General features: G+C 38.9%; 1 protein-coding gene across 5 annotated transcripts; it reads right to left on the bottom strand.

Moving 5' to 3' along the window:
* On the bottom strand, positions 1-27357 carry VSTM2A (V-set and transmembrane domain containing 2A). Of its 5 annotated transcripts, XM_074875144.1 has the most exons (6): positions 26207-27357; positions 23694-23860; positions 22797-22847; positions 19106-19447; positions 15497-15507; positions 6172-6268 (listed from the first exon to the last, which is right to left on the bottom strand). In XM_074875144.1, the coding sequence occupies exons 1-6, from the start codon at positions 26283-26285 to the stop codon at positions 6187-6189; spliced, it is 732 nt and encodes a 243-aa protein (XP_074731245.1). In that variant the 5' UTR covers positions 26286-27357; the 3' UTR covers positions 6172-6186. The 5 variants fall into 5 exon arrangements, with proteins under 5 accessions (XP_074731226.1, XP_074731217.1, XP_074731206.1 ...); XM_074875125.1 differs by lacking the exons at positions 6172-6268; positions 15497-15507 and adding an exon at positions 1-2965 and having other exon boundaries at positions 19111-19447; XM_074875116.1 differs by lacking the exons at positions 6172-6268; positions 15497-15507 and adding an exon at positions 1-2827 and having other exon boundaries at positions 19111-19447.
* Between the last annotated feature and the right edge of the window lie 337 nt (positions 27358-27694).

Below are 27694 nucleotides of genomic sequence, written 5' to 3'. Positions count from 1 at the left end.
TGGTCTAGAATTCTGCTTTTAATTTCAGCTGGTTCTTTAATCTTACTTCCTAGTACATGGTGATTTATATCGAAGCAGCTAAGACCATAAAGCAAAACACAGTGTAACATAGTAATCATAGCCTAACTTTAACAATGTGAGACTAAACTGCTTCTGAAAAATCCCATATGTCACTGTAGGTTGTCTATATGACTATGTGCATACATGGAATATTCATACAGGATATATATGTACAGTAAACACGTGAAACACATGTGATGTTAAGCATTTGGTTCTGGTTAAGACCAATGGAAACTGAGGTTTCTGAACTCCACATGGGAGATTCTTGCAGCATCCAGTCATAGACACCTATTTCATGGGGAAAATGTAGCCTTTCCTTCAGAGGTCTGAAAGTTTGGTTCCATAGGTGTGTTCAGAAAATGAGACTTCAAAAACCTTTGGCTCTTTTTAAATTTACTTCCTCTTCAATCCACAATATTGGTTTTGATTCAGAACACTTTAATGGGGACTGTTTCTATTTTCTCAGTAAGCTGATAAACTGTTATTACTATGGAGCAAAACCTTTCCAATACACAATATTCCTAGTGGGTCATTAACTTTATGTTGAAATAAAAGAACTTTCTCCCTTTTCCTCCTGACAGTTATTCCTGATTTATCTGTATTAAACGAAACATCTACTCTCTTTATTACTGCTAAAACCAAAAGAAGACAGACTATTCCCAGACAAGTTTATACTACAGAATGTATGGTTAAAGTAAGTAAGATTTGCACAAATATGTTATCCTCTTCCAAAGTGTTAGTATGTTACCCTTTGATTCTATGCTACTATTTGTTCTTTCTCCTTTGAAATTAATGGGGGAAGACTTCAAACTTATGGACATTTTGAAATAAAATATTAGGCCTGTAGGCCATGGACTGGTGAGATATTAAACATACTTTTTCACTTCCTTCTACATTACTTACAAAATGAGGAGAAATCACACAGCTGACCACACTGCAGCTACTTAATGCTGCTGTAAATAGATCATAATAAGCATGTGGTATATGTGATTATCTGTGCTGATTAATGAAAGGGTGTGGATTGTTCAGCATCAGTGGAAGGAGAGGAACAAGAAAAAAACCTTCCTGATTGCAACTGCAAATGATAGCAATTTTTCCTTCCTGCATTAATGAATGTAATTCATGTAATGCATATTACTTCATTCAAAAGGAAAATTCTCACGTTCAGTTCACAGACATGAAGTATTTTAATTAAGAATATCAATGAATAATGACAATCCACTTCCAGAAAAAGCAAAGAAAGACACCTCTTTGGCCATGTAGAAGGAGCTGTGATGCAAATATAGTTTATCAGTATAATAAATTAATTTTCATAAAACTCTTTACCAAAAGAATATCCTTTAAACCATGTTTTGCTTTCCCCTTCTAACCTTCCTTTACATGCAGTATTTGACTGCAAACCTTAATTTTACAGTTTATAGTGATCAAATCACTTAATCCTCTATAAACATCACAAATTAAAAGAGCTTTCAGCATCTGAACTCCAACACAACATACACAAAACTAAAATAATTCATTGTCTAGAGACCATAACAAATTTTAATGTGCATTTACAGAGTAAACAGAGGGCTGAAAGGGGTCAAACCAGTGGAAGTGAAAGTATGTATTACAAAATCCACACAGTACTGAATTACAAACTAAAAAGTGATGTTTTTGCAAAAAAGGAAATAAAGATGTCTGTTGGTGGCACGACATATAGATAATATTAAAAACTGGCTTGCATGAGGACCAAAGTATGTCTACTCTGAAGTTATAACACACAGACTGTAAGCAATTTACAGAATTTAAGTTAGTTTTGCATATACAGGAGTTGCAAAATTAGAGAAAACACACTGAAATATAGAACACACACACACAAAAAAAAAAAAAGATGTATATATATAAACCTCCACACAATCATCAGGGGTTGGCCTAAGTCAGTAATTGCCACCATTGAACAAGAAACAAACAAAAAAAGACAAGAAAAAACCCACAGGGGAAAAAGAATAATAAAAAAATCCCCGAACAACTCAAAAGAAAAATCTCCTCATTTGTTTTCCAGAAAAAACATCCTCTAGTCTGCTTAGCTACTTTGTAGAATTTCTTTTCTCCTCCCTATTCCTCATGCAAAAAGAAAAAAAGAAAAAAAGACTTTTTGATAAAGTTTGTGGGGTGTTTTATTTGGGTCGATGTTAAATCACTATGTTTTGTTTCATTATTTGGTCTCTGTTTGCTTCCAGGCTGGAACGGTTCTTTCAGCGTAGGAAACCAAACGTCATCCATGGTTAATTTTGTACTACTGATGACTTGCAGGCCAACCCCTGAGAAGTCAAGGATGAGGCTCCTCCTTGCCGAAAGAAAAGGAAACTAGGTCTTGCTGTTACAAATCGTTTGATTACATCACACCAGTTCTCTTCAAATAAAAGATCAGTAATACGCCAAAGAAAATAAGATATATCAAGAAAACATGTGGTATCCTCTTCTTTTTATAATATTTATTTATTTATTTATTTATTTATTTATTTTATTAGCATTTTTGTTTGTACTTCCTGAAGAAGGTGCTCCTTGTGTAGAGATTTAGAGTACATTGGGTGCAGAGTGGTGGTTGGAGGTTAGGGTCAACTTTGCTGTCCGCTCCGTGGATTTTACAGGCGATTTGCTCTTTGCTTTAAGAAGAGAAAGTGATATTGGAAAAAGTCAGCACTTTTAGATTAAAGCAAAGCACCCTTCACAAAGCCACAAACAAGAAGCAGGACAGAAAGTCCATGGCTTGTAGCTATCCTCGCACCTGCGGAAGAAGTTATAAGATATTCGCTCATCTTGCAGATTTCCAATGCTCCTTATAAGGTTGTTTTAAACACATACATTTATATATTTAATTAGCTCGCCAGGTTGGCTCTGGTGCCCATGAATGTCTTGGCATGCACTGCAAATAACAACACATACAAAGTATTTCAGTCCCAGGAGGTTTTTTGTTTTGCTTTGCTTTTGTTTCTTGTCTGTCTTTTTAAACAACGTTATCCACTGAAACCATATACCAAGAGGAACAAACTCAAACACCTTCCACCTCAGGATGTTCTTTACAAAATAATTTCCAGTATCACATCATCGACTGCTAACAAAAAAGTCATCTAGTGGCTAAAGAGTGTTTTCTTGTAAAACAGAGGAGAAAGGTTCTGGCAAATGGCTGTGCTATTTACAAGGGGGAAACAGAATGCTAAAGGGTTTGTAGTATTTATTTTTGAGAAATTATATTTTCCCAGATTTTTTTTTTTTAAAAGCCATGAAAACAATGTTACATATCATTTTTTCTAAAAACATGACTTTATATTTTAAGTACGTTATCAGAATAAAAAAATTCAAAACGGGACTAATTAAACTGAAATATTTGCACACCAAAGACATGAGTATTTAGATGTCTTACATAACAAATCTTAGTGCTTGATAACTCCCTATATCATAAAGAATTACATTCAGAATTTGAAACATATTACTAGAGGTGAAAACCATAAATTTAATTTGGTTACACTATAAATAAAATTTCTAATTATAGCAGGTTAATGCATGATTAATAGATTTTATAGCTGTGTTGTACACTTGAAAAGGATGAATGTTATTGATGGTTACAGGCATCAATTCTATAACAAAGTAACAATGTTGCATAATAATGCTGGACTTCTAGTAAATGCTTATTTTAAAAAATCTCTTAATCATTTATAAGCTATTTTTGTAAAGAATTTAATACTAAACTGAATGCTGGATTCCACTGCAGACCCAAAAAGCACATTTATCTTCTTATCAAGAATATACACAACGGAAGCAAAAAGAACACAAGGCATATGCTCATTTTTTAAAGTTTTCAGATATTTATCAGTTAAACATTTCTCCGTATCTGCTAACTATGTTTATAAGTGTAGCAAGAAGTATTTCTGTTCCTGTCTTTAGTAATTTTTTTCCCTTCAAAAACAGGGACTAAACTAAATCCCTGATCTCTGAACACTGCTTCCTTTTGTAAAGGCATGGTGTGAGACATTGCATACATAGTAGTTGCCATAAAAGACTCTTTGACCTCTCTTACATACACAAGAGCTTCTAAGTAACAGCGATATTTCAATCATCCACATGTGAATTATCCATGCGTGTTAATACGATGAATACTTTAAATGTCTCAAAGCCATTATTAAGATTTTTAACTCTGAGCTTACTTCCTACTGAACTTAGACAGGAGTGGGAAGCCTACTTTTCTCTTGCCCATCTGATAATGCTAGCCTACCTGTACTACACTGCAATAGTTTGCCTGGCTTCTCAAAACACTTATTGTGTATTAGTAACAAGCAAACACACAGGCAAATTTGCTGTAACTTCTTCCTGTGAGTCATTCATTCAGGTAGTATTTACAAGATTGTGCCCAACGGTGGAGTTCAATTTCTGGTTTTGGTTTATTGCAGCATAGCTTTGTTCTCTCTTTTATATAAGGTGCAAAATTTGTCATTTAACAGATTTTTATAAAGACTTTTCTTTCTCTAACTAGGTTAGCAGAACTTACTCAGAACCTTTGTTAGTGTTAGATCATTTAATGATGTATTGAATTATTTTCACTTGGTTTATTCCATTTAATTTTTTTTTGATTGAACTAGAGAAATACACTGCTCAAGACAATTCTAAAGAGGTGTTTGCAGATACATTTCCTCTGCACAAAATATGTACAATGCAAATAAGGATAAATACTCAGAAGAGTCTCACAGATATTTTTTAAAAGGGTTTTTTTAGCGTTTAATGGCATTATAATTTGAGAATTTGAAAGCTGTAATGTGTGGAAGAGAAACAGTATGATACAAAAGAGGTTTGACTTAAATTATTTCACAGTAGGAAAATCCACCATTATATTTGCAGGCAAAGCATTCTTTGATTTCTGTTTTGTTTTGCTTCTTTTCAATGACAATCTGTAGATCCCCAAATTAGGGCTCATTTATTGCATACACATGATAACCTTTTTATTTATAATGTTCAGTCTGTATAAATCACAACCTTCCTCCAATTCATGTCACGTGTTCTACACACATGTTTGGTAAACAGCAAGTTTGTTTATCTTGCAGGGGATTTAGGTTAGAGTACATGCAGTAAGTACGAGCTAAAGCAATACTCAACACATGAAAAAAATTTAGGGGAAATACAACTAAAACAATTTCAGCTTCTAGGTGAACAGAGGCTGTTGGATTGTTGGAAATCACTGTCATAAACAGTGTCCTCTGCATAGTTTCAGTAACTGATTAGTATATCCTAATGTCATATCAGGTCTCTATTTACTGGCTTAATAGTTTCCAAAATGCTGTCTAACCCAAACGGATACATTTTCAGTAATGTATCATCCCCAATAAAATTAATTTGTGACATATAAGACTGTTAGGTGTACTCTCATCTTTCAGTGATTCTTAATGAAACACAGTTAGAGTTTAAATATACTCAGGTTTCTTGTTTTTTGGTTTTTTTTTTCCTTTTTCTGGAGATGGGTAAAAGAACTGTATTTGTTCTTTCATGAACCCAAGTATTTCTTTAGATTTTGGAAGGGGGAAAGCTGCAAATGTAAAATAATAACATAGCAAAGCTGAAAGCAGCCTTTTTAGATTTTTTTCCCTTTTTCTATTCTTTCATATTTGCTCATATTCTATTATTTTGGTTTCCATCCTGATAAAGGATAAGTCATCCTGACTGCAAATCTAAAAGTCATAGGGTGTTTAAATCAGAGATTTAGTTTCACTGTTTTTAGACCAAAGTCAGAGGCAAAACACAAATCAGAATCCAAATCCAAATGTATCCAAATTCAGAATTTTCATGCAGATTTGGTTTTGGTACACAGTTCTGTCCAGGACTTAAATAGTATCACTGGAACTGCAAGCATGGTAATATAAGTAAAAATGTTGATCTGTCTGTGGACATGCTAAATCGATTACTCATTTCCCCACCATTTCTAACATAATTTTCTAATTGGCATAATGAGAACTAAGAGAAATTTCATTGCAGGTCAAGAACACTGGGCAAAGCTGGACTACAGTTATGTTAGCCTCAAAGACAGTAACTTGGAAGAACAGTAGTTTGTACGCATATATTTTTTCTATATTATTAGTTAAACTCTACTTGATGTGTGGGTCAGGGATTCTCACATTTTGACCTATCAGCCACTGGGATCCAGTTAAATTCTTCCTGTGAGATGCAAATGCCCATGTGTTGTCTTTGTTTCCTGTCACTGACATACATCCAAAGGGCAACTGTCCACGAAATACTTAGCCTTCTCCTGTAAACAAATGATGTATTGTCAAAGGCATGTGATCATGAGATAAGTTTCAACAGCATGAGAGAGTAGTCCATGCCATTAAACTCTTTGAAACTGTGATTTATTTGAATATGTGGTTTCCTCAAATGCTAGGAAACAGAGAGAAAACATAAATAATTCTGAAATTAGCAATTAAAATAATAATCTCTGTCACAAATGCTGAACCATATTTCATGTCTCATAGTGTACGGACCAAATAGCTAACCATCAATTCTGTTCTGTTAATGAGATTAATTTAAGAGCATCTAAGTATAAAACAAACCCAGCAGAAGTTATAAATTCTTAGTATACCCTAACTGATCAAAAAACTAGTTACTCATGCCTGAATGACTATAATCCCTTGCTTTCACTAAGATATTGATCAGAAAAGATGTCTGTAAAACTACATGGGATTTTGGGGTGCAAGCAGAGAAAAGCAAATGCTGGTTTCATAATTTTGCCCATTTATTTTTCACAACTGGACAAAACACCTATTTGTAAACTAAGCAGCTGCCTCAGGCCCTACACTTTTAGCAGACCCTATTTGTAAGAGTACCTTACATGGTTAACCACCTTGGGTCTCAAGTAGTTTGCATCTGAAAAAGTTGAACTTTAGCAAGTTTGGCATTCCTTGTGCTTACTAAGGTTTGGGAGGTCTCTGGGATGTAATAGCCTCCTGCTCTCTGAGCCTCAATACCTGTCAGAGACTCTGAAAACTGGATTCTTACAGTTATGATTACAATGAGTAGTTTATCACCATAAACTGTGAATTCAACAGCACTGCTTTAATATTTTAATAAACATATAAGTTTAGTGAGGGTATCCTTGAGTTTCCTTTAATTAGTAAGCCACTGATCACACAGGAGGACTAACGCCTGAATAGAGTCTTGGTTTTGTGCTGACCAGTACAAGAGAAATACAGTCAGTCACACAAAAGTCCATCCTCCTTCTCTGTATGTATTACATGCTGCCAAAATATTCCTGCATATATATGGGGATATATAATCATCTTGTGCCCAATATGAGTTAATTTTGTTGTATTACTGGTTTCTGAAATCACAGAGGTGTTGAAACCTTTGAAGTTTTATTTGAATATGTTAAATACGAATATGTTTCAAATAAACAGATTCTTCCTCTCTGGCCTACCAATTGCTATCATTTTTACGCCACTTAACTGCAGAAATCACATTTACCTATAGCTCTCCTATACTGCTGGAATATATACCCACACTCAGGAAGAAAATTTCCGTACCACAAATGTCAGGTCCCCTTTTCCCTCCTTAAGGGAATTACTTCTCATGTGTGTTTTAAGGTTCAATCACCTGTGTTCAATTTTGGGGAACTGAATGACAAAAGACAAGCAGTAAGTATCATATTCAAGGCTCCTAATGTAGACACTTTTGCTTAGGCTTCAAGTCCATCTTTCTCCATTGGCTGTACAGTAGTGAACCTAAAATATTGTGAATTGCTCATCACTGTCTGGGGCAATCATACCACACAGGGCAAAAGAATTCATCTTACACACCAGGAGAAAAGTTCTGAATTTCTGATTTTTTTTACATTTTGGAAGAAAACTACTGCTTCCAAACTGGTGGAAATTTAGAGTATGCTATGTATTGAATTTCCCTGAAGTTTGCTTAGACTTTGCGTCCAACATGTAGCTCTGTTCATCTGCTGTGTGTTCTTCTTCTGCCAGTGATGCCCAGAAGATTAGGTGAGGAAGAGGGATGGGATCCTGGATGGATGGTTATTCCTAGCTTTCACTAGGTAAGGCACGCAGGCGAACAGTGGTGTTCAGTCCTGTCCTGGGGCAAAAAAAGCGACAACTTGCCAACCCTGAGTAGCGGAGAGAGTTCTGCCAGGGATTTGAGCCACAATAACTCCTGGAGCTCTTTCTGGGCTAAGGCAGGTCACAGCCTTTAATTTGCTACCAGCTACACCTAAAGCCATGTTCTAATGCAAACTTGAGATGGAAATACTTGGGAGAGGAAAAACCTGAGGAGATTTCAAATATGTATCAGCATGTAGTAAAATGATACTTAGCTTCAGGCAGTGGTCCAGAACAAGCCATAGTAAATCTATAAAAGGAAAATAGCTAGCAGAATGGAGAAAGAAAGCAGGGTGGGACTTTGAACGACTTCTGCAATTCCACAATGCCAAGATGGACGGAAGTAGAATTACGGGTACACTGGTGTGAAAAAACATGGGATTTTTAGATTCAGGCCACTTTCTACATCATCCCTTACATCAATCCATACCTAGGGAAACATTTAAATTTTTTCTTTCTCTGTAACATATTTGAGAGTCATGATTTTCTTTTTAATTCTTCAAACAGTGCCTTTGCTCATATCTCATTCTTGAATCCCTTGACTGGAACCAGGCTTCCTAATTGGTCCATCAGGCACTATGAAGAAGCTAAAATGATCTCTTATGTCATTCTCAAGGATGAAAATGAGATCATCAAAATTATCTGACCCTGTCATCCTTTTACCTTGAACAGGCAGGAGGGAGGGGTGAGATACCTAAACATATAACTGAAAGGGGAAGTGCATCAACATTTATAGATTTTCATCCTGTTCCGATGAAAATAGCCAAAAATCACTGTTGAGTTTAAACAGTTTTTCAGGAAGATGAACTGGATACTGTAGTTAGTCCACCTCTAGTATAATTTTTGCTCTCTCCTATGTCCTTTATCCTGTAATTCATAACTTCCACTCTCATCAGTGCTTTTCCTTCTGTTTTCATATGTAGCTTTGTTTAAATTGTGTCAATAAGTAGTTCAGGACTAAATAATGTTTTACATACTAGCATGATTAGGAAATCCTGATAGTTTTACATTGGCTTCATTCATTTCTGTAGCAGTGATCCTAAGTTTTGTTTAAATGCTTATGCTTCTTGAACACTTATTTAGGCTGTTTTGGTCTGAAAGTGAGTCTAGCTATCTGGACAGACTATCCCATCAAGAATTCAGCTTCTGACATTTTAATTTCCCTAGCATTTTCATATGATATTCTCATAAACAAGCTTAGAGTAGTAAAGTAGCATTAAGTTAGATTCCCATTTGGTGAAATGAAGTGTAGATGAATTGTCTCTGCAGATGATATGTGGGGTAGACCATATCAGAGTCAAAATGATTTTTGAACCTAAGATACACAGCTTTCAGCTTTAGATATACCGAGAAACATATTCCTCTTCTAGCAGCTTAAAACTTTTTTTTTTGTGCTCAGCTACCTCAAATTTCTTGTGTTCAGCCAAGGATATAGTGTGTTCTCGATAGCTCTGAATTGTTTAGTGGCTCTACAACTATGACTACTTCCATCGCTATATATTTATTATATTGTGGAAGCTTTTTTGTCTTGATACTCAAACTCCCCTGGCTGACTTTCTTTTCTTAGGAGAATGACATTTTGCCTACCTGGGGCTCTCAGTCACTAATGTCCAGGCATCAGCCATTTGTAGCAGATAGCCTAATTCTCTTCCTCCCTTTGGTTGGCACTTGAGCCTGCAAAGTTTTAAAGTTTTTTTGTTTGTGGGTTTCTTTTTTTTATTTCTTCACATTGAGCATCTCTTCACATGTATAAGTAATGCATTGACTTCAGCTGTTTCTATGTCAGTGAGAGAGTACTTTTTGGAGAAAGGGTTGCTAAGAGAGGTGCTTGCAAATAGTCTGTGAAACACCAGTATTAGCTATTTAAATAAAACTAGTGCGAGAAGCAGTCCAATACCCAGTGCTCACTGCAACAGTTAAAAGCTGAGGGGAGAGGGAAAGCTCAAGCAAATGCAGGCCCTAAATTGGTTAATTAGTATTGTTTGAAAACCTGGCAGCATGTTTTATGACTGCTCTTATCAGCACTGGGCACCTTTGTCTCTCCTCCTGTCCATGAAATCCATGGATATAAAATGTCTTAGACTTTTTCTAATGTGTGACAGAAAAATATATAAACCGGTGCATTTCTGTTTATCTGTGTGAAATGTCTGATTCCAAAGCAAATGCATATTTTGTGACTGTCCTGTGGTAACCCATCCTCATCCATTTACATGCACACAGTTATGGCCCATCCTGAATCAAACCAGGAACTTAGGCTGTTAACAAAAATTCTTCTTGAATTGACTCTTTTCTTAGTAACCAGTTTCTGATGTTGTAACTAAACATGGCTCCAGCACAAATTGTTCAGCATTTTTGTAGTATGTATAAATGTGTGTATATTTGATATATGCCACATTCTAGTTAAACTAACAGAGCCATTTCAGAAAGATACCATAAAGTTGCAACAAGAGCTTTATTTGAAGAAAAATAGAATTGAACTCATCTTTTTCCTCCTGTGCTTTTTGCTTCCTGCTCATCCTTTCATCTATCAGAAAAAAATCTTAAGTGGGATGATACTTAATATTTCTCTATCATCTTCAACAGCACTGTCATACCAAGAAAAACATATACCAAGAGGGTTATTATAACATAGATAGAAGGAAAATTATTCTTTGTAAATATTTCAGCATGAGATATTCAATCCCTTTTCTTGCTTTTCACACCTGACACTGCTTAGGCTTATGTTTGACATAGAGTCAACCTGATCTCCTTCTATTTATATCATTTATATAAGAGCTATTTTCATTGAAATCAGCTAAGGTCCCATTTATCTGTACCCATCCAACTGGATGAGACTGTTTTCTTCAGTCTGATTCCTAGATGGTAAGTGTTTTGAGGCAGCGACCATTCTTCTGATACTTTGTTTGCCTGGTGGATAATGCAGTTGTTATAGAGATTAGAACAATACCTCTGACTAACAGAACATAACTCTGTCTAAGGGCTATGACTCATAAGCTCTTAACGGTTTTAGCTGGAGCAGTTTAAGATTATAGTGCCTCCATCTCTCTACCTCCCCCTTTTACGGAAATTAAACTCCCAATAGTAGGAGTGATACAAGCAAACCCCATGCCATCTCTTCATCTGTCTCAATGTAACAACCCAATGTTTTAGTTTATCAGCTGTCACAGAGGCTTAATAAAATGCTCAACACTGAGAACTGGGAGAGCTAAGGAGCAGGCACCTATTTCCTTCTGCCATCTAAGTTTGGGGCAATAACTTCTGATTGCGGCAAGACAGAGACATGGGGTGGCAACATTTTAAACTGTAAGAGCTAAATCAGAGTTGACAAGTCAAAGCCTTCACCCTTGCTAATACTGTCATACAAATAAAAAAATACAATGTTATCGCCCCTACAACCACAGCGTACTAATTTGAAAATGGTGGACTGTGAGAATGAAGCATGAAATAAATATTTGTGCCAAATCCTGTATTAATTCTCTCTACTTCACATTCCATATTGTTGAATTTTTCTACTTTTATTTCAGATTGTTTTACCTTTCTCATTACAGTTCTGAAACGTGGGATCAATCATAATGATGACATGTCATTCGTTGTTATTCAAAGACTCTTCAGTATAAGATGGTCACTGATCAGTACATATTGTATGCATGTGAATAATTCATCAGAGTAGAACATAGGTAATTGATGTGTTGTTTTGGCAGACTTTCAGACAGGCACAATGCTATGTAGCCATATTCTCAAACAGCGTTCTATTAAAGGGCTTTGCACCACCTGAAAGTCTAGCTCTCTGTGAGACCTACTGTTAGTTCTTGGCTTCACTATTGATTTATTATTGCTTCTTGACAAAACATGCTGCCCTTTTTACTCATTTTTTACTCATTTTTAGGTTGCACAGAATGAAGTGGAGATGGATACACCATGTTCTGTAGTCCTGTAGAATTCACTTTTATAGTCATTATAGCCCTATGGCTGTGATTTGGTCGCCAAAAGCCTCAGTCAGCATCACAGGCAACAACAGCAGCTGAGGGAATAACAGCAGTAGAAATAGGACTGGCAGTCGAAGTAGCATCCAGATTTGCTATCTCTATTTTTGTTGCTGTTAATGAACACAAAGATCGTATGTATGAAGCACTGGGAATGCTGGCTGTGGCAGTTAACTTTCAAATTTTTATTCTTCTCAGCACATGAGGTAGCTTTGTTCCAAGACAGTAGCATTTATCAGTAGGTGGGGGAACAATCTTCAGTGAGGTGGATCAGACTGTAATACCTACGCTCAGACAGGATAGCAAGTTGCACTGCCAAAAAGCATGACGGCAACTTCCTTACAATAAGGTAAAATGAAGGGTTTGGGGCAGAGCCTCCTCTTCACAAGGCCAAGGGAAAGATCATCAGCCACTCTTCAAATGACACTTGGCTTTGTCATCAGCAAAGCAGGGTTAATTGATTATTACTGTAGCTGTGAAGAAGGTTATGTGTTTGGAATATCTTTGAAGCTATTGTAAATGAATGACGTTCTTTTGGCTTCAGCAAAGTTGTAGCCATTCCAACCAGCAGATAATTCTACCCATTCTTTTTAATTTTAAGTAATGCAAAGGATTTTCATAATGAAATAGGGCACCACAGGCGGGAAACTTCCTGCTTCTTATCTGAAACAAGTGAAAATGTCCTCTGCTTTGGTCTATATGTGCCAAGTAAAAAATGGGTTGTTTTCTGAAGCAAGAAAATCCCATCAGTTATTTCAAGAGCAGGCTCTGTCACATATGCTGCAATCTCTGATGACCTAGTGCAAGCGGCCTCATTGTGTGACAATGAAAAGCAATTTGAGTGAGCTGACAAACAACTCATAAACAACTTTCTTTTTTTCCCGCTGTTTTTCTTTTCTTATTTTCTTTTCTTCTCTTTCTTTATAAACTATGTGTTTCATCTGCAATCTTTCCAGTGGTTAATTAACAAAGAAAGTTATACCAGGCATGTAGAACAGAATGACTGTGATTCTGCTACTCAGGGACTGCCTGAGGGGTCCCCTACCAGATCCTTATATATCAGTTTTGTTCTAAAGGTGAGGTGAGTCTGAAAGATTCATTTTTAAATAGCTAAAAGAAAGCAGGAGATGTAATTAAGTGCATACATAGCAATGGCAGATGGACAGCAAAATATACTGGCAAGGTTACTAAAAGAATAGGAATGATCTCAGTATACATACATATAGATATAAACAATGTAGATGGAGAAAGAGCAAAATGAGTTTTGTAAACTTTGTGTATTTAGTCCCTGCTGTGTCTGTCCTTGTTGTTTCTGAATTGGCTTCATAGGGGGCAAATACACAGTGCAGCATCCAAAGACAGTTTTACATGTTTTCATGCATATAACCTGTATGGTATACGAAAAAGCAACTGCTCAAGAGTAGTCCAGGTTGTGTTTGAAAAATAAAAATGGAAATCTGCCATGGAGTCCCCTTTCCTGTAGTAGGCTGTTTCTAATCTGCCATTACCTGCTTTCTCAAATTCCCTCTTATCCCTGCTCGTGATTAGCTAAGGTTATTTAACATTTCCTTCCAAACACCATCACTTTTACAGGAATATGAGTTCCAGTGGACATATCATATGTTTAAGGATAGAATCCATGATTATCTCAACAAATCTGAAAAGACTATGATCTTCTTTTATGATTCAGTATTAGTCCTTAACCATGGACATAACTAAGGATGAAGATAATATCTCATTTCAGAGAGGACATGTTTAAAATTAAGCACACAAAGTACTCAGTCTGGCATGGACATGTGGGATTGAACAACTGTTAAAACTTGTAGAGCAACAAAAATTAACACATATTAGTTGGTGAGTGTTTTCTCTTCTTAGTTCCTGAACCTGTGTTTCTGTAAGAGGAATAGAAAGGTGACAGTGGTGTAGTGTCAGTGATTGGCAATGGCAGTGAGGGATGGTTACAAAATATAGATACCATTTTGCTTGTGACAGGAGTTAAAACTGCATATCCACTGGCAACCATTTGTTTATTACTGGGTGCAGTTAGACTAAGCACTAGGAACAGGAGTTTGGTTCTATCTATCAGTAAGTATGCACATATAAGAAATTAAGATGTGGGTTTTTTGAAAGAAACACAAGGCAGTAGTGAGTTCATTCTTCACTGGAAATCCTGGCCTAAAAAAAAAAAGGGGTTAGCTGCTGTTAAGACTTTGCTTTGTCAGTGAAGTTATTTGGAGCAGATTAGAACTTCACAGAAGATGCTTACAGTTTCAAGGTCAAGAACTAACTGGCTAATAGGACTACATCAATTAACACGATTAGAATTTATTCTATTATTTCAGAGAAGTTAAAGTGGAGTGGCTTCATTTCAGGAAGAGAGAACCAAAATGTAAGTTTCAAGTAAATACAGAGATTGTAGAGTATACAGGTGTAAAATGGGATAGTCCTTGCATCATCTTTTTGCAAGAATTTTTCTGTGAACGGCTGAATAAGGTTCAGAACAAGAAGAACAAAACTCTCATTTAGCTTTTGCTTTAATGTAGTCCTAAAGAAACAGAGACTTGACTTTTTGCTGTGCAACAGTCACAGTAATGGTTCGTGCCTTCTTATGGGTACTCGCAGTTTATAAAACAGCATCTGCAAAAGATGTTCTCTTAGTGAAGAAAGCAGTAATGTTGGCTGTCGCCTTGGTGGAGCCTAGAGCAGACTTTTTGTCAAGAGGAGATGTAACGCAAAAGAAAAAACCCAAACAAACAGAGAAGTTGGTTTATATCCGAGAAGATTCCAAAATAGACAAAAATATTGTGCTTACAATAGGTTGACATTAAAAGATTCCTGGATTCTGTAGATAAAAATGGAGGCTGGAAGGAATATCATCAATTTATCAGTATCAACAGACTGAAGAAATATGTTTTCATCCTCTTCTTTTGCATTCACTCCTAATAATCATCTTCTCAGTGTGATTTATGATGCCAAGGATCCTGGTTGTTCTGTCTTAGGTAAGGACCACCTTCTTCTTTGTGCTCCTTTTCAAGTCACTTGCTGCAGCCATCATCACAGGAACAGTTTCGGTATGTCATCAGGTTAACAGTTGAATTTGTTACTTCATGAACAAACAAAGAAAGTTGCTAGAAATGTGCAGAGTATTTATGTAAGCAGTCAGAAAATGGACCTAACATCACTTCTTCATTTGTAGCTATTCCCTCTTGAGTTCTCTAAGCCTGATCTTCTTGAGTCTGAAAAGCAACTAATGGCTTTGAGTGCTTTAAGAGAGAATTGGGAGAACAGGAAGAGTTTGGGGGATACACACATTCTCAGCACATCAAATTCTGCAGCCCTTTGTGTCGCTATAAATTCTGAGTGACTTGAATGCAGGTAGCAGAGTTTGTCTAGATTTATATCCATGAAACAGGAAGATTTGGTGCAGCCTGCAGATTATTTTGTTTCCTTTTACCTGAATTCGTTGCAGCTTTTGGATCTCAGTTAATTACATTGCTTAGAGTTACAAGGTTCTGTGATAACTCTGTACTTTTACCTTTGGACTAAGATATGTTGTTATGAATTATGCAGAAATAAATGTCTGTCACTCCACCTACACAGGACATTTTCTGGATATATGCAGATTAGCCTGTCAAATTACTTAGATTCCTGTTAAGATGTGATGGTTTACTTCATTGCTGCAGCCAATGAATATGAAATGAAAGGGCCAAGCTGTGTTAGCTTTGACTTTTGCTTTCCTGACTTTTTTGACTTTAAGGTAGACATTTAGTGCTTCTCAGTATATTATCTGAAGATTGTCTGTGGGAGATGTTCTCTTTAGCTATTTCTTCCTATATTGAATCTCTATTATGCTAACAATAACAGATATATTTTTTACACTCACATAGCATTTTCAGAGAAGCACAAAATGCTGAATGGACCTCATATCACTTTAATTTGTCAGCCCTGGCTATATAGCTCCCTCATAGTTATCAGAGATATTCTTACTTTTGAGTAAAAGGGGAGAATGGCAGAAATATCTGTCCAGTTGGGAAATACTGATATTTTAAAATTGCGGTGACTGTAAACTGCTTTTCTAGAGCTACCTATTAAATATCTATTGTTAAGAAATAAATTAAATTCTTCAGTGTGCTTCAGGATTGAAGGAGTTAAGTAGAGTGTTATCTACCTTTCAGAAATAAATTTTGGGGACAAAATAGTCATATACTCAGAGTCAGTCTTTCTTATATTAGTAGCTGAGTTCTTGAGAAACAGCTGAACAATTTTGCAGTGTCATGTTTCTTTCTGCTGTAAACATATTTCGCAATAAAAAATAAATTAAGAAAAAGTCATGTCAGCATGGCAGTAAAATATATTGCTTGCCAATAACTATGCACTGGCTCTCTAATGTTGGAGAATATTTGATACAATTCCCTATGGATAATAGCACTTCCCTCTTCAAACAGTATTGCTGAAGTCAATGTATTACTCAACATGAACAAACACATCACAAGTCACCCCCTGTGTCTTTCAAATACACACATGTGGTTAATAATGATAAATTTGTATTCAACCATGTTTCTGTATTCTAGGTTGGATGGATACATTGCTTACATATAATATAATCACACAGCAGTCTTGTGCATGTATAGTTAGCGTGATGTTGAAGAAGGGAAAAGTTTCTCATCTGACAGTATAAGGATATTGTGTTGATCTGATTTCATTAAAAGAAAGACTATTACTGTCTATGACACCTCCTTTCTCCTTTTCTGAGGTCTCACAACTGATGTCTCTCCTTCCTCAGCTGAAGTTGCTCCTCAAAGTTACACAGAGATGAAAACCCCCACTGCCTTGTGCTCACATGGGTATTTCTATTGGTGTAGAGTGAGTATAAAATGGAGTGAAAACCCAAATCACACTATAGTGGTAAAATCAGAGCCAGATTTTCTTAAGCAAAGGAAAGTAAATCTTGGTTCTCAAGAGTTAAACTGATGTTCATCAAAAATATCACCAGTAATTACTGTGTAGCAAGTGACCGTTAAATTGAAATTAAGACTAATATGGATTCTTGGTACAGTCGTTGTTTCTTCAGTAAATGAGTTTCACCTCTGATGAATACAGCATTAATCTGTGCTTCATCATAAAACAAATGAATTAATAAACTAAATTATATTTTAGACTGTTTAATTTTTAAATTATTTATGATTACAATTGTCTGTACTTGATCTGCAGTAATCTTTGCTCAAGGAAAAAATTAGAGGTTAAGTTTTTCTATGTTTTTTTTTTTTTACAGGGACCTTTTAATGTAATAACCTACTAGCTCTCAAATAACAAATATCCAGTAATCAGGCAAGACTTTGATTGGACTAAAGACATAAACAATATTATAGATTCAATTCTATATCCAAGGTGATTTAGTGGATTAGCTGTTGTGTGCACACTTTGGCCGCAATGCAGTGTAGTCTGTAGCTACGTATTTCATAAACTTGTGACTATTTTAATTAATGTCACATAGAAGTGAACAGAAACCAGAGTTTTCACTTAATGGACAAGTCTGCTATTTTGAAATGTATGAGTCCAGTGGAAAAGAAGCAATATATATACAACTGTCTGAAAGGAAAGCCATGGTGAAATGATGATTTTAAATCAGTTGAAATATTTATTTTCTTCTAATAGCTTAAACATTTTTTGGAAGAGCTAAAAATGAGTGTGACTGCATTTCTGCATTTCAGGAAAAGAGAACTGAATGTAACTTCTAAATAAATTTTTAAAAATGTATACAGAGGTAAAATGGTGGTAGTATGTGCATTGTCTTTCCTAATAGCAATAAGAAATGTAATATGAATAATCACAATCTGTATTGAAATTTATTTTCCTTATCAAAATGTTTTTCTAATAGTATGCCTGTAAGCTGAAAGTGATCTCACAGTAAGTGTGCTAAGAAATTTGTTGTATTCCCAGTTTTGGTTTGATGACGCATCATTTGCTAGCAGAAAAATGATGCATCAGAACAAACTAAGTGAGCTTCCATTATATATTTTAAGATAGGTTGTGATCTCCTGCCTTACACTGGGCCCTCAGTGTAAACACAAGTAACCCAGAAACTCTTAGACTTGCACAGTTTGTTTTCCAGAGGATTTTTGATCATTTACATCTCAAATTTTTAACCCTATTGCCATCATAGAGTGGTCAACAGCTGCACCTCCTGTATATTCATGTACCTTTGCATAGCTGTGGATTTTACTCTATCAGTGTAGAAAATGAAGACTTATATTGCTTATAGGTTATTTACACAGTGCTGTACAAAATCACCCAAACAAAAAGTGTAGTATGTTAATTTCTACATGACACAATTGAGGCATTGCCATTTTAATGCCTGAGTCAAAGACAATGGTCAAGCAGCTGAAGATGGCAAATCCACATTATCTGACAAATCCATGGTCTTTCTAAAGCCTACACAATGGAGAAACAATCTGGTGTATCTAAGGTCTGCTTAGATTTAGAAGTCAAGTTCCTTATGAAAATAGGATTGATACTAAAAGTAGATTAATTTCACCAGATGTTAAGAGATATAAAAGTTAGGTGACTCGTGTAAATAAGGAAGAAACACTTCTGGATGCGTGTTTTATTTAATTTATCATGCACAGCCATCTTAAAATGAGATGAGTCATTCACTGACATGCCCCTCTCTCCACACACACTACAGGGAAAGCTAAGCTTTGATTAGAGACCTAACCAGTAGAGATAAAATCCATGTATACAAATTTAAGGCTTTTTGCTTCTTCTGCCCATAAATTTATTCTTCAGCTTTTAGGAAGTAAGGAGATAGCAGGAGGAATAAAGCCAAAAAGAAGGAGGAATAAATGAGCACCACACTGTTGCTAGTCAGAATTCCTGGTTACCTTGTTGAGTTAGCCTCCTTTTACATGCTGGTAAGCAATCAAATGAAAGCTCAAAATGCTTTACCATACCTGATTGTGGACTTTGTTTGGGGATTTTGGCTGCTGCTTCAGGGCTGGAGGTGGCACGCACACGCTGATTGGCAGAGTTATGGATGCTACTTGGAACAGCTGCTGAGATGTTTTTGCGAGGTTTCATGTCTTGCAACCACATTGGAGATGCCTCAAAGGCTTGCATTCGCCGAGAGTGGCTGTTAGCATTGACTTTGAGAAATGCCTGGGCCTTGTATTCCTGAAGGTCTCCATAGTTGGCATCGGTCACCCTGCACTCATACAAGCCTTCATCCTTTTTCCTTACTTTAGAAATCTGCAGCTTGTGGGAGATGTCATTCCCTTGTACTTTTACTGTCTGCAAATTTGCCAGGAAAAAAAACAACAAAACAAACAAACAAACATGTTGTCAGGTATGATTCTTTCTCTGGGAAGACTCTACCGATGTAGAGCCTGCCCAGAGAAGTCAAGTGCCAAATTAATCAGCGGTGTGACTGTGCTTACTGCAGGGAAGTTGCATCAAGGATGGGTATGATTATTTGTGTCTATGAGGATGTCTGACATCTTCTTTCCAAAACTGTTTAGATGGCTTCCTCTGAAATGCTAATTGGACTCAGACAAACAACCCAAACTACCGTGCTCATTCCAATTAATTGCTTAAGATCATGAACATTCTTAATGAGCTTTCTTACATAAACCTAGTATCTGTGCACTTCATTGGTTAAACATTTCCAGTTTGTTGGCTTTATTGAATAATTCAGTTTTTGAACTAGTGCATTAACAATTTTGTTGATATTTGCCAACAGTTAAACTTCTTCAGTAACAATTTGCTAGATTAGCTTGCAGTCTTCACTACATTGAAACTGCATATTTGTCTCTTTCATGCGTGTCCGAAACTTTGGTATTTTTTGTTTATTAACCATAACAAGACATCTTGTGTCATGTAGTTCCTTTTGTTTCATTTACACAAGTGTGTGCTTATTAGATGTCATATATCATTTCTGCAGCACACATTCAAGTAGCACATATTCAAGATTGTTTTAAAAATTGTCATCTAAAACAAGATTCCTGATTTATTTCTAATTGCTTTTAATATCTGAGGGTAACATAACATATTTTTGTCTCACAGAATTAAAACACATGTGACTAAATTATGCATCCGGAAATGTGTGATAGGTATTAAGATGCATTAAGAGAGGTAAACCAGATTCCTTTCTGTATGTTCATCACTTTAGAGAATTTATATTTAATTAATTGGCTATTACTCTCTATCTGGATTAATAGCTGTAGCCCCACAGGAAGCCAGTTAAAAAGGATTCAGTGGGACAGAAAACTTTAGCTTTGAAGAACTTCTGAACCTGGTTTACTTCCACCATTGTATAAACATGTTACTTTGTGTCATACCAATGACAGGCAATGAGAAAACATCAGGGTGCTGAATATATGGTAGATCACAAAGCAGAAAACTGCTAGATTGAAGCTAGGCACGTGCTATTGGTGATTACACAGCACCTTGCTTCTGATAGCTTGGCACGCTGCAGTCACCAGTGTTGACAAAGCACCTATTCTATCTGCTTGATAAATTGAAGAGCAATACTTGTGAATACATTATTGCTTTAAGGTGCTGGATGGACTTTACAGTCTGTTGTGTTGTATCCAGCTCTGAACTGATACTTGGCAGACTGAGTTGAAAGTATGGATCGCATACTTTCAGGCATAATGTATGCAATATTAATTACACAGAAAGTGCTGGATAGTTATTTAAACCATATTCAATAATAATATATCTCTACTGGAGTGCTCATATTCAGCAAAAGGATTAAAGAAGTTCCATATGAATGGAAAGAGGATCCGTAGGTCCTGTTATGCTTTCATTTGCTCCCATGCAATATCTGCAGAGTTAACAGTGTTGCACAGCGCTAATGAAATACAGAATTTGTTTTCGGTTTCAAATTTAGAAATTGTTGCTGTCAGATGTATCCATGTTTCCAATTTATGCCTCATTATCATTTAAAATCAATAGAAGTGGTGTATAGAAGCTCAGTTTAAAAACACATTTAGTATATTTTACCACTTCTTTAAAGAATTTACTAAATGTACTTAAAAGTTTGCTCTCCTCTTCATGAAGATACTTTCCACTAGGACTAATGGAGATTCTCTGTGTGCCTTCAAGAAAGAAAAAAATGAAGGCTACATTTGTAACAAGTGTATTTAGACTGTCAATGTAATGTTGACTTTTTTTTTTTTTTATTGCAAATATAAAATGGTTTATGCAAGCTTATAAAAACACTGTATAAATACCCCACCATGAATTATTATCATACACAATGAGAGAGATTTTTTACTTGAAAGATGGGACAAGCTTTATAGTCTACACTGTGTCACAGATCTTATGGATTACTACAGGGATTTTGAATGAGCCAGTATTGATAAGGAATAAATTGGCTGCTAGTCACTATGTCTAGTGGAATAATATCCAAAGACCACATGTGGGCCTCATCTGTAAGACAGTCTACAAATGTAACTGAAGATATGGTCGATGACACAAATAGTTTCTAGTGTGTGGTGAGGAGTATCATAGGAAATGTAAGTATAGGTAGAATATGTATCATTTTGAACAAAATGTATCTGAATTTCATTTATGAATGCCCTTCAGCTTTACCTAGCTGCACTTTGACCTGATGTAATGACTAGGTTAGTTAGTCGTAGGCACCAAAGCGCAGCAGAGTAACAGGTGTAACAGAAAAGATTCAGCTCTATCTGTTGCTGTTTTAAGCTTTGCTGGTACAGCCTTGGCTGCAGCTAAAAGGCACTTGCAAAGGGATTGTATCTAAGAAAGGGAAAACCCCTTTGGGCTCATAAGGAATACTCATGCTACAGTATCTGCTAAGTATCTGTGGCTTTCCACTGCAGTGAGCACCACACCATTATCCCACCACTTTACATTTCTTGGGACACTAAGGGAGGAGGGTCTGAACTCAGGATATGGGTCTGCCAAGGAAGGGACCCTTTCCCTGGACAGGGGCTGGAGCAATGTTGCTCATAATTGTGTTGAGACAACATTCTGGTTTTATCTCCAACGGCAGATTGGTAACTCTGGTTTCCCCACTTTCCTAAGAAAGAGTCTCAGTGGCCAAGAGTGGAGATTACTCCCCACTGGGAGGTCTTGTCCAAAGACTTGCTGGGCTTTTTTTCTGCCAGCAGGTAAGAACCTGGGAAAGCACCCATTTAAACAGGTGCACACCCCATTGAAGGAAAGTACAGCTTCACGGGCAAATTTCAGCCTTAAAACCAGCTTTGGAGCGCTAAGGCAGACTCGGCAGTTGCCCAGGGTAGAGGAGCACAAGCGGTACAAGGATGGGTGCAGGCCGTCTACTTCACGGGCTGGAAACAGAGCCTGTCGAAGCTCTGCTGCCTGGGCCTCGCTTGCCCATGCCTTCACGCCCGGGGGTCCCCGGGGGAGTCGGCTGCGTGCGGCAGGGCTCTCCCGGCCCCCTCTGCCGGGGCCGGAGAGGGAGGCGCTGGGGCTGCCGGCCGCCTGCCGGCGCGGATGGGCGGGGGTGCGGGGGGGGAACAGCCCCGCCCAACCGCGCCGGGCCTGGTCGGAGGCGGCCGCCGCCGCGCCGCGGGTGGGCTCCGGATCGGGAAGGACGCGCCGGGCCGGCGGGAGCTGCCCGCGCCACGCCGCGCCGCGCCGCGCCACTTACGCTGATCTTGGTGCCGTCGCTGTCCAGGTCCCGCTCGGGCAGGAGCTCCACCTGCGGGGACAGGAGCGCCGCCGTGGGTCGCCGGCCCCCGCCAGGCTCCGCGCCGCGCTCCCCGCCGCGGAGCCCGTGGAGCGGCGCGCCGCGTGTGCCACCTGCGGGCCACGGCGGGGAGAGCCGGGACGACCCGCCGGGCACCCCCCACAGCGCGGCGGGGGGGCACTGCCCGCCGGGCCCCACACCACCCCCCACTCGCAGGGGCGTCTTTACGCAGAGACCGGCGCGAAGGCGGCAGCGGAGGAGGGGAGGAGCGTCCCTGCCTGACCGTGTAAGCGGACATGGCCCCCTCTGTCCCTCTCGGAAGACTGGAATTGCACTGTTGATGAGTTGGTTGGGGTTTTTTTGCTTTTCTGGGGCATTGGTTCCCCCCTGCTCTCCCCCTCCGCCAAGTGTGTGCCCTACTGTGGCAGCTGCATGCAGAGTTAGGGCTGCCAGCTCCACTGCACCAGCTGTATATTGGAGGGCACGTGTAGGATCTTGCCATTTGGGAAATGAAAAATTCCCACAAGGAGCAGTCTCTGAACAGCTGCTTTCCAAATGGGTAATGAGAGAGAGAGAAAGAAAAATAATAAAAAATTTAGACGTCGGAAATCTGTGTGGTTTTGTGAACGTCCCTAGCTGCATCCTGAGAGTGACAGGCACCAAAGACACCATCCCTTGAGGGGGGCATTTTTCTCTGCAGGTTCCCACGCTGCTATTTCATGGTCAAAATTAAGTCCCTGGGGAGATCCAGAACCTTGCTCTGCTCCCTCCCTCCCCCCCCCCCCCCCCTTCCCTCCCTTCCTCTCGACCCCTTTTTCTCGTGGGTGGTTTGGGGACCCCATGGCAGAGGATCAGTACCTGAGTGCCTGTCACCTCAGCTCCAGCCTCTTGGTCCTCAGCCGCCCGCAGAAACCACCACTGGATTTCGAGGTACACGGAAGCAGAGCCACTTTGGAAAGCACAAGACATCTCCACATTCTGCCCTTCAGTGGCCGTGACATTTCGGGGAAACTCAGTGAATTTTGCTGCAAAACAAATGCATAACGTGTTGGGATCTCCTGTTACCTACTCACTGTTTATTCTCTGCTTTCTGTGTTGCTTTTTTTTTTTTTTTTTTTTCTGTCTCTCTTTTTTCCCCTTTAAATTATCTCTTTTATTTTCTCATTCTCCCTCTTTTATATTTTTCCATTTTCCCCACATGTTATATCCCCTGGTTTCTCTCACAGCCAGGTATACCTTCCCTCCCTTATACACAAATCCACTTTCTGTACACTCTAAGCTCTGCACATGGGAAATGCTATAGACCCCCCTGACTGCTCCCATGGGCTAGTAAAGTTTTATGTAATTAGGTCCAAATACCCTTGGGCAGAATGCAGTATTTCACCAGATTCGCTGAGGGGTTTTGTGCAAGACCGATTTGGCAGAGGAAAAAAAATCAGACTGATTTATTGTATTTCGTAGGGCTGAGCTGGAGACGTGTAAATTGTTAAATCTTCCACAGCCGTCTGGAATAGCTGTTGGAACGGTCGCTCTTCTGAGGTGCAGGTTACGACCACTCATCAAAATGCCCATTTCAAAGGCTTTACCCGAGTTAGTTACTCTTTCTGAGAACCTCTGCTTGCATAATCAGACCAAGAAGCAATATATCTTCTGTTTCTCAGTCCTGGCAAGCGCTCCCTTTAACAAACAGGATCTGCCCATTTCAGTGTACCACTGCTTGGTTTAAAAACTAGCCCTGATGGACATAGTCCAGGGCACCAATATTTCTTTCAGTCTTTACTTCCTTCTCATCCTTTCCTATAACGCACTTTAAAATTGTGCAACATAATAATGTGACAGTGAAGTGAGGGGGACTACAGACAAACAATGGGGTAAATAAAACCTGTGTTTCAAGAAGAAAAAAATTTGGAAATACCCTGCAGTGTTGCTTTCTGTTACGTGTTGTTACAGATTGACTAGAGCATATTATGATGCGAAGGAAATATTGCTCGCTGTCTCCTCCCCTCTTTCTCTCTATCCAGCCTTCCTAGCTAACCTGGAATTGGTGGGATAATTTAGCAATACACTCAACCACTGTTACTTCTTTTCCCCCTTACATTTGTGCTTGGCAACAGATACTTATCAAAGCTACTAGCTTTATATTTCACGGTGTCCCATTTTCTGCTCCCCTCCCCGCCCCCCCCCCCCCCCCCCCCAGTCAGCGGTTACTAGTCATCGGGTTAAACTGACAAAAGGACTGTGCATTTTGTACGTTCGGGGCTTGTAAGTTTGGGAATTTTTTTGGTTTATTTTTTTTGTTTGTTCGTTCCCTCCCCTCCTGGTCAGTGCGTGTGAGCAGTGGGGGACGCGGAGGCGATACCGTCAGCACCCTCCCCGATCGCACCGCCCGGCGCAGCCCGGCACACGCTCGTAAAGCCGGCGGGGAGCTGCTGACAGGCAGCAGCGGGCAGGGAGCAGCGGGCAGGGAGCAGCGGGCAGGGAGCAAGGGGGCAGGGAGCAGCGGGCAGAGAGCAGCGGGCAGGGAGCCGGGGGCGGCGGGCGGGGGGCCGGGGGAGGCGGGAGGTGGGCGGGGGCAGCGGGCAGCGGGCAGCGGGCAGCGGGCAGCGGGCGCAGGCAGCGGGCGGAGGGGGCGGCCCCGCGCGATCTGTCCATGGTGCTGACAGCGTCGCCGCAGCCCCGAGGTCCCAAACAACTGGTTCCTGCAGCGCCGGGGCTGCTTGAAATGCAAGGCGCGCCTTTCGGCGGGGAGGGGGGACGGGGGTGGGGGGAGGTCTTCAAAGAAGTCGATTTTGTCTTTTTCTCTTTTTTTTTTTTTTCTTTTTTCTTTTTTTTTTTTTTTTTTTTTTTTCGGGGGGGGGTCAGAAATACACATAGTCACAGAATCAAAATGAAGGTCTGACTGAGGATTGCAGGATAATAGGGAGAGGAAAGGAGACTGCAATATTTTAAGGGAAGCAGTAGATTTAGCCATCCGGTACTTGGTCTGAATGCAATAATTATGCATGCACGGGTAGGTGTTTATTGTATGCATATGTGCATATATACAAACATGTACAACCCCAACACATGTATGTCCGTTCACCCAACACCCCTTTACTCTTCTGCAAGGTGCCTGTTATTTCCCTCTTTGCAATCAAGTAAAGGAAGCCTGTTTTATTCTCACTTTGGGGAAACTTCTCACTTCTGTCCCTATTTACAGACAATTTTAAAACTAAATGTAAACCTGATGCTTGGTGTCCTCATCTCCTATCCATTGAGATTGTTTTCTTCTTTTTATTATCTTCTTCCTCGTGCCCCCCCCCCCCCCCCCCCCCCCCATCTGTTTTAGCATAGAAAAACACTCACACATATTTGACAATAAGTCATCTTACCTTGGGTAGAAAGTCCTTGTTGAATATACATAACTGAAAAGAAAATGAATCCAACATAAGCTAGAAAGATCCCCATCATTCCAAGATGAAGAAGAAGTCACATCAGGGTAACAAAAGCCAAAGGTGCCCTCAGAAAAGGAAGAATTGATGTGTGAGTGTATGTATGTTTCTCTAAATATATGAACAGAAAGAGATTTTAAAATGTTACAAAAAAGCTCTGTATTGTAGCCCTAGCTGCGACACTGTCAGCATTCTGCTACTCAGTGGAGTCTTTTTCTTTGGGAAGAGCGAGTATTGCAATACAGTGTGGTTCAGATGAGCTGTCTCAGGCGCTGTGTTGCTTGAAGTCCAGATTCAGACTAAAAAAAAAAAAAAAAAACCCGTTGAAAAGTGGGTATCAGCTGCCTTCTGTGCCTTTTCAGCTACCTGGCAGCTTCGTCCAACGTCAGCTCTTGCTGCTCAGGATGGCGTGATGACTGCCCTCCCTACACACTGATCCAGCTTGGGAAGAGGGGAGTGGGGGAAAGAAAGAGGGTGGGGGGAGAGAGAGAAGTCTACTGTGCTTGTATTGCTTCAACTTTTCCCTCTAATGGCTGCGATAATGCCTTTAACCCTTTCTTCTCTTTCCCTGTTCTCTACACCTCTCTACCTGTTCTGACTTCTTCTGCCTCTGATGCTGGGGTAAAGCTGCGCTGTGCTTTTTTTTTGCCTTTTTTTTTTTTTTTTTTTTTTTTTGCATAGTATACAGCTTGTGATTGTACAGAGATCAGGGAGCCTTTATTGTACTGATGTAATCTTCGGTCTTACATCCCAAAACACTCAGTGGCTAAGAGGGCAATGCAGTGGTTTGATTTTTGGTGAGTTAAGCTGTTTCTGTTTTCTCCTTTTTCTCTCCCTCTTACAGGGTCTAAGGGGAAAATAGTTGCTCAGTAATCCTATTGCACTCGCTATTGCCTGCTCCAAATAACTATACTTCTAACATCTTACATTAAAATGTCATTTTGTCTTCAAAGAGATAAAGAAGATGATACTTAGAGTGTGCTTAGGGTACATGTATTTATATAGATTTCTATGGAAAAAATATTTACCTAGATAAATATGGATTTTAATATCCCACAGATTACTCACAGAAATATATATATATTTATGCACATCAGAGAAGGTGTTTACTGCATATTAAAGAATGTTTTCTCCTGCAGTGAATGTTTCCTTCTCTCTTCTCTGTTTTCTGCCTATGTATATTAATAATGTTTAGACAAGAGACTAACCTTGACTGTATTAGGTGTTCAAAACACCCTGAAAAACATCTGCACTGAGGGAAGTTCTCTGACTGAAATCATCGTGCTGCCTGTAGTAAGAAGCCATCTAGAAAGTGCTTGTTGCACTAAGCAAACACCAAATACAGGGCTGAGACAAAGACTGAATAGAATCTGAAAAGAGCACCTGATAATCACTCAGACTGCCAAATAGCCGAACTTAACTGCTAAT

The sequence above is a fragment of the Strix uralensis genome, chromosome 1, assembly GCF_047716275.1.
Source record: "Strix uralensis isolate ZFMK-TIS-50842 chromosome 1, bStrUra1, whole genome shotgun sequence".
Lineage (NCBI taxonomy): Eukaryota > Metazoa > Chordata > Aves > Strigiformes > Strigidae > Strix > Strix uralensis.
Note: the sequence above shows the minus strand (reverse complement) of the source record. Positions and strands in the feature narration are given on the sequence as shown.